The sequence below is a fragment of the Corylus avellana genome, chromosome ca4, assembly GCF_901000735.1.
Source record: "Corylus avellana chromosome ca4, CavTom2PMs-1.0".
Taxonomy (NCBI): domain Eukaryota; kingdom Viridiplantae; phylum Streptophyta; class Magnoliopsida; order Fagales; family Betulaceae; genus Corylus; species Corylus avellana.
Window position 1 is genome coordinate 17,361,386 of NC_081544.1, and position 7,686 is coordinate 17,369,071.

The 7,686-nt window shown below is 37.3% G+C and overlaps 1 protein-coding gene across 1 annotated transcript; it reads left to right on the forward strand.

The window, feature by feature from the left end:
* Positions 1 to 5,332, forward strand: LOC132178796 (MACPF domain-containing protein At1g14780). The gene is made up of 8 exons (XM_059591349.1): positions 1 to 340; positions 414 to 655; positions 1,589 to 1,781; positions 1,896 to 1,970; positions 2,044 to 2,227; positions 3,720 to 3,889; positions 3,984 to 4,048; positions 4,243 to 5,332. The coding sequence occupies exons 1-8, from the start codon at positions 98 to 100 to the stop codon at positions 4,874 to 4,876; spliced, it is 1,806 nt and encodes a 601-aa protein (XP_059447332.1). The 5' UTR covers positions 1 to 97; the 3' UTR covers positions 4,877 to 5,332.
* The last annotated feature ends 2,354 nt before the right edge of the window (positions 5,333 to 7,686 follow it).

Sequence of the window (7,686 nt, forward strand, 5' to 3'; positions counted from 1 at the left end):
ATCACAACCTCCCCGATCCAGCTCTCACCAACACCAACATTGGCACATTGCCGCCTAATTTATACATATACACGCGCGAGCAGAGAAGGACACACAGATGGGTGAAGGAGGAGGAATAGTGGAGAAGGCTCTTAGCAGCCTCGGCAGAGGTTTCGATTTGACGTCAGATTTCCGCCTCAACTACTGCAAAGGCAAACGGCGATTGGTGTTGCTCAACGAACAACACACAAGAGAATTGCATGTTCCCGGCTTCGGAGCCTTCAAAGATGTCTCCGTCGATATCAAATGCGACAAAGGCGACCGAACAAGATATCAATCAGACATCCTCAACTTCAACCAGGTACCTTTTTTATGTCGTTATTGCGGTTGTTGTGCTCGAATTTATGACTCACGCCGGAATATTGGTTGTTCAGATGTCGGAGTTTTTCAACCAAAAGTCGTCGGTGCTGGGGAAAATCCCGTCGGGGTTTTTCAATTCGGTGTTTGGTTTCCAGAGCGGCGCGTGGGCGACCGATGCGGCCAACACTAAATTCTTGGGTCTCGACGGTTACTTTATCAGTCTATTCAACGTTCGTATTGATCGGTTCGCGCTTGTTCTCTCCGACGAAGTCCGGGAGGCGGCGCCGACGTCATGGGATCCCTTTGGAATTGCAAGGTAATTTGATTACTCATGATTTCTTTGGCTGCTTTCAAATTCGTTGACTTTTTATTAACAATAATAATGAGACAAGAGCTAGGAATTTGGACTAGAATATTTTCAAATAAATGTATGATGGTGATGATGGTGAAACATTCTAGAAAATACTTATCTCCTGGAATTTTCTCATTGCATTATTTTCAGAGATGTTTACAAGATTTGGTTTAGGTTATATTTTTCAAACCAAATTCTGTGTTTATTTTATTTTTTATTATTGAGTTATCTGGAAGGCTCCTCTTATTATTCTGTTTCTTTATCAATGAGGGAGGCAAAAGAATGAGGAAAAACAATCCCTTATGACGACGCCCACGTCAATATCTGAAATGACACCTCTGAACCTAACATACAAACCGTTTCGCCGGTTCGGTGTAGTATTCAATGCATATCAGAAAACGGGACCCACTTGTCTTGTTTGACCAACTATGCTTCTTCTTTTCTTTAATTGAATAAGGAGAACATGTTAGGGGACCAATAATGCTAATTAAAATTAGTCCGGTTAGTTTAACAAAAAGCACAAAACAAAAAAGTCAATGGGTGTGTGATTAGCGCGCAATTTTTTTTTTAATAGAAATAAGAATGGATTAATATAATATAAATGCGAAATGGGTTTTGAATTTTTTAAAGAGAAAAGTGAAAGAAAATTATTTGGTAATAATAAAAAAAAATATATATATATATATATATAGAGATGAAAAATGAAAGAAAGAGACGACTTTGTGAGAATGACTTTGTCAGCCATTAAGAATTACCTGTTTTGGGGGGCTATATTATGTTTATTGGTACGATGCCCTAAGATAGCGGTAGAACATTTGAATGTAACCATATGATGATTGAATAGATAAATTATTAATGTTTTAAAAACAATAGTTGATGGTAATTTATGTTTGGCAGATTCATAGAGAAATATGGGACGCACATAATTGTGGGGTTGAGCATTGGGGGCCAAGATATATTGCTTGTTAAGCAAGACAAGTCTTCTGAGTTGGGGCCATCTGAGCTCAAAAAACACTTGGATGAGCTTGGAGATCAGCTTTTTACAGGGACTTGCAATTTCTCCCCACACTACTCCAAATCCAAAGAGAAGGTTCTTTTGTTTTTTTTTTTTGTTTTTTTTGTTCTTCTTATCAGCTTCGTCTCAAACATCATTAATTTTACCAAAATGGTATTAATTTACTCTTTTAACTTCAATGAATTGCAGCCACCGCAGGCTTTCAATGTCTTCGATCCACAACCTGTTGCCCACAATAGCTTCTCATCTGTCAATGCAAAAGATGTAGGCTTCATAATTTTACCAAAATTAGCATAATTATATGAATTAAAATTAATGAAGAAGATGCATATTGCAGGGAATCAGTGTAATATGTTTCAAGACGGGAGGAGATCCATCTGTGAATAGCCACTGCGAGTGGCTTCAAACGGTTCCATTAATGCCGGACGCAATTCACTATAGATTCATCCCCATCACGTCTCTACTTAGAGGTGTCCCTGGCGAAGGTCTTTTATCGCATGCCATCAACCTCTATCTTCGATGTAAGTTTTTTTTTTTTTTTTTTTTTCTTTGATAAGTGATAGTTTATTGATAAAGAACATATATATAGAACCATATGTGGTGGATGCAGTTTTTTGTACCGCTTGACCGGTGATACGTTACCTGCAAAATAGTAAATGCGTCAAAGGATCGAATAAGCTTATAAGAAACACTAGCATGTAACAAACATTAGCTTTCATATGGCTTCATGAATTAGGATTCTCTCCAGTTCATTTGAACTAGGGGTGTCAAAATAAATAGGGAAAAACTTCACTAAGGACCCCAAAACTTTCACCCGTTTTAAAATACCTCCCTCGAACTTCAAAATCTCTCAATTTAGTCTTTTGAACTTTTAATTGCTCTCAATTTGGACAATTCCGTTAATTTTAGCCATTAAAAATTCAAAAAAAGACCAAAATATCTCTGATTTTTGTTTTTTTTTTTAAAAAAAAAAATAAAAAAACGTTTTAGAAGTTGGAATTTTATACAAAAGTCTGGGGTATAAACGTCATGTGACGTTTAAAATCTGACGGATGGGTCCAAATTGAAAGCAATTGAAAGTTTAGGGGACTAAATTGAGAGATTTTGAAGTTCAGGGGGGTATTTCAAAACGGGTGGAAGTTTAAAGGTCCTTAGTGAAGTTTCCCCAAAAAATAGAGTACCAACCGGTAACTGAGAAACTCATTTTGAAACCGGTTGGAAGTTCCGGTTTTTAGCACCCGGATAACCGGGTAACCAGGTAACCAGGTGTATATATATATATTTTAATTTTTAATTTTTTTAGGGCATTTTTAAACATTGAATTTTTATAGCATTTGTAAACATTGGATTTTAAGGCCATTTTTAAACAATGAAATTTTGTGACATTTTTAAACATTGGATTTTTATTTTTTTAGGCCCAAAAAGCCAAAAACAATGATTTTTTAAGGATTTTTTTTTTTAACAATCACAACAAAGCCCAAGTTATTGGGACAAAAATGCTAATAGTGTTCTTTAAAAAAAGGCAAAAAATTGTTAAATTAAGCACAAAAATTAGACCCAATACCTCAAATAAGCTCAAAAATTAGGCTCAATACCTAAAATAAGTCAAAATGATTTTTTATTTTAAAAAAAAAAAACTGGATAGCCGGGTACCAACCAGAACCGGCCGGTTATTGTATAATCGGGTAACTAGTTCCGATTCTGGTTTTCCAAAATCAAAAAACCGGGTACTCCGGTTCCGGTTCCCGGTTTTGGTTAATAATCGGGAACTGGGACCGGGTTGACACTCTTAATTAGAACTGGATAATATCCTGTTAGTTATATTAAAGTATTTTTGTCCTCACAAAAAGTGAAAAAAATAAAAATACTTATCTAATATAATTAATTAAATATTATCTAGTTTAAATGAACTGTAGAGCATCATGTTCTTCCTGGCTTCATGCACTTGTATTTTTCATTAATTTTCTAGTTGGTGTATAGAATTAATTTTGGTTTAAATTAATTTGGGTGCAGATAAGCCTCCTATTGCAGATTTGCAGTACTTTCTAGGCTTCCAATCGCACAAGATATGGGCTCCCATTCACAATGACCTGTCACTGGGTCCAGCCACAAATCGGGCTACTCCATCATCCGCCCTCCAATTCAACTTGATGGGTCCTAAGCTTTTTGTAAACCCTACTCAGGTACGTACACCTTTCTTCCATCACCTCCAATATTTTCCCATTTCTTTTCATCTTTTCTGCCGCAAAATCTAATTCCCATGCTGTGAATCAGCAGGTCACAGTAGGGAAGAGGCCGGTTACTGGTATGCGTTTGTACCTTGAGGGCATGAAATGCAACAGGTAAATGTAAATGTAAGCAAACCTTAACGGGAGGGATTGAGTTTTTTTTTTTTTTTTTCTTCAAATTTAGAAAGTAGTTGTAGAAGATGACAATTCAAAGAGGTTAAGTGAAGTATTTGGTTTTTGGTTTTTTTTCTTTTTTTTTTGCTTTTGTTTTTGTGGCTTTATATTGACTAAAAATGACGATATCTTAGGTTAGCTATACATCTGCAACATCTATCAAACACTCCAGCAATGCTGGATAAGAAGATAGATGAATCGTCATTATGGCGTGGATCAGAAGATGTTGGCAACGATCAATACTTCGAAGCAATCCACAAAAAGTTCTCCCATATATGCACAGCGCCGGTTGAAGACGACCCTCGATGGAGCTCTAGCACTAAAGACGAAAGCTTCATTGTGACAGGAGCTCAGCTTCATGTGAAAAAACATGACTCAAAGAGTGTCCTCCATCTCAAGCTCTTGTTCTCCAAGGTGTCGGATTCTTTCATTGTTCAATCAACTTGGGCAGAAGGCTCCTCTGGGTTCTCCCAAAAGTCTGGCATTTTCTCTGCTATAAGTATGTCAATTTCTGGAAACCAAGTGAAAAAGAAGGATGCAGCTGTCGTGGTGGATTCCGGTGTGTTTCCGACGGGACCTCCGGTGCCGGTTCAAACACAAAAGCTTCTAAAATTTGTAGATATGTCACAGTTTTGTAAAGGGCCACAAGATAGTCCTGGACATTGGTTAGTCACTGGAGCAAGGCTGCAATGGGAGAAGGGGAAGATATGTTTACATGTCAAGTTCTCCTTGCTAAACATTGTTCATGATGATACAAGAGAAGTATGAAAATATAGATAAAAATTTTCTGCAGGACCCTAATCACATTGATTCGGATTCAGATCCTACTGGACAAGGGTGCTATACATTTTTGGACCATCTCCAAAGCCGTTATGGGTAGCCGAACCACCTGTTGACCAAAAGGGAGTGGTTCACCTAGCGGCTAATATGGGCTAGTCGAACTGTTAAAGCATCAGATAATTAAGATAATCAAACTCGTATTTACATGATCCTATGCAAATACATCCTAAACAAATATATAAAGATAAGAACAGTAGTGGTTAATTATCATAGGAATTGTTTATCTTCTAATTGAAGTGTAATCTCGTCTAGTAGAAGAGTAGTTATTTTTCGTCAACTGTATTTAATCTTAGTAGTTCAATTTGGAACAAACACCTTGTAAATCTTTATAAATAGAAATGCAAATCACAGAACGTGGTAAAGAGAAAAGAACTATTCTGAATACTGTTGTTGTTCTTTATATGGGATAAGAGCCTCGTATAGACTAACATCTTCATGGCTGATTCTGAATCTGAATCCTCTGTCAATTTCGTCCCTACCAACCCCAACAACACTACCTCCAATCAACCTTCCATTGTGTTCTCAGTTCCCCAACATGAATCAATCCTTGCAGATCCGTCTATCCATTGGAAATCACATGTCTTAGAAGACGCAGATTCTTGCTTACCTTTGAGGCCAAGATGCTTACCGCTTCATTAGAGGGGAAAATCCTTCTCCTCCATCAACTATTCTTAACCCATCTTAGTATTCCTATCTCTACCCTTACTAAGCCCTTTGTGACTCATGTTGTTGGGTGTTCTACATCTCATGCTCTTTCGGATACTCTGGAGACAATGTTTACCTCCCAGTCCTGAGCTCGTGTGATGCAAGTTCACTATCAACATGCCAGGCTGAAGAAAGGAAATTCCTTAATCACTGACTATTTCCAAAAGATGAAGACTCTCAGCGATACTCTTGCTACCAGTGGGCAGTGATAAGTGCTAAAATATTCATATTTTCAGTCCTTAACTTGCATGTTTTAATCCTTTGGTTTTAGTTAATTAGGCCATTTTAATTCCTTTTTGTGTTTTTCATACTTTTGCAGGCATTTTAAAGAAAATGAAGTAAATCTAGATGATTTGGGCTCAAAAAGAGAAGATGGAGAAAATTGGAGCTCCCTGACACTGCGATCAATTGCTGGATACCTGCGATCGAGCGTAGTACCCGAGAGGACACAGCACAAAGCAGGCCAGGAGCGATCCAGCGCATGTCAGAAAAAGGATCAATCGCAGACCTGGGATCGAGCGCACACGGGTTGCGATCGATCGCACCCGTGTGCAGGAGACACATCAAGTGGCGGCTAAAGTGTCACTCTTTCTATATTAGGGTTTTCCAATTCCCAATTGTAATAGGTCTCAAAACCTTACGAAATCCCTAGGTTTACTACTTTGCCAAGGACTTCTAAAACTTATAAATAGACCCTTAAGCCTCTAGAATAAATATACTTTGTAAGGAGAAGAATAGGAGCTCTCTAAGTTCAAGTCTTGGGTTTATTCTTTTCACTTCTTTTATTTTATTTTATGAAGATGTTTAACATCAATTTTATGTGTAGCTAATTTAATTAGTAGGGCTTGATGGAAGCCCTAGTTATGTTTTGTTAATATTTCAATATTTGCGTCTTTGTGATGATCTTGTTGTGCTATTTAACTTGATTAATGCCTACTTGCATGAATTCCTTATATGTATGTGCATGATCAACATATGCATGTGGTACGGATTAGTTAGTTAAATCAATTTGGATGGCCGAGTCCTGGGTTTAACATAAGTAACAAAAGTAATCCACGCCGGATTCTTGGGTTAATCAACATGGAGAACCGGGAGTATATGCCATGCCCTAGGCCTCATGTGTTTGTCGATTTTCATAGAACATATGCCTTCCTAAGGAACAACTTAGTATAAATCATGCTAAATCCCTTAGGAAAGAAAAGAGTTAGAGTATACGCCATGCCTAACTCGTTGCTTAGGAAAATCTATAGCCTTAAAAGTATATGCCATGCCCTAAGGTTGACAAACATTAGATATGCATAACTTGATCAAAGCATTGACATATTGTTATATTAACCAAATATAATTAGTGGTGGATATCAAAGTCCTACCCTTTATTATCATCACTTCAACAATCAATCTTTGTTTTACTTAAATGAATCTATTTTTAAACGTAAATTCAGCAATCCTCGTGGGAATGATCTTGTACTTGCACCATATACTACTATGTTGACCTTGTACACTTGCAGGTAAAACGTACAATTATTTACCTATTAATTTAGGTATATATTTTGCACATCAGGCAGCCTTTGATCGATTTTGAAACCGTCTCATTCCTGTTGGCGAGATTAGGGTCTGATTATGACCCTTTTGTGACCTTTGTCATGACTCGAGTGGATCCTTTAACCCTCGATGAGATTTATGGGCACTTATTGGCCCATGAAATTGTTGGAAATTGTGTCCAAACTCCAATTGATTGATAGAGTTTTTGAATAGAACAAAAAACATATACATATATTCTTACATGGCATATACATGTGTTAAGTTTTAGGTTGGCCTAATTCAATGACTTGTCATGTAATGTCTTTATTGTTGTTGTCCTTCTTAGTGTGTTCAAAACTTTGGGAAATAGATTTTAGGCTCTCAGAGGCTGATTGAAAAAGTCACTGGTTTCCCGTCAAGAGTGCCGTTAGAACGAGACATGTAACGGGGAGTTACTGATTTCCCATCAGAAGTGCCATCAGGATGAGACATGTAACCGGGAGTTATTGTTT

What these genes read in the sequence shown, in the direction of transcription:
- LOC132178796 (XM_059591349.1), top strand. Translation starts at nt 98, where the DNA reads ATGGGTGAAGGAGGAGGAATAGTGGAGAAGGCTCTTAGCAGCCTCGGC. An exon ending in ACATCCTCAACTTCAACCAG is followed by an intron (nt 341 to 413) that starts GTACCTTTTTTA and finishes TTGGTTGTTCAG; the next exon opens with ATGTCGGAGTTTTTCAACCA. An exon ending in ACTCCAAATCCAAAGAGAAG is followed by an intron (nt 1,782 to 1,895) that starts GTTCTTTTGTTT and finishes AATGAATTGCAG; the next exon opens with CCACCGCAGGCTTTCAATGT.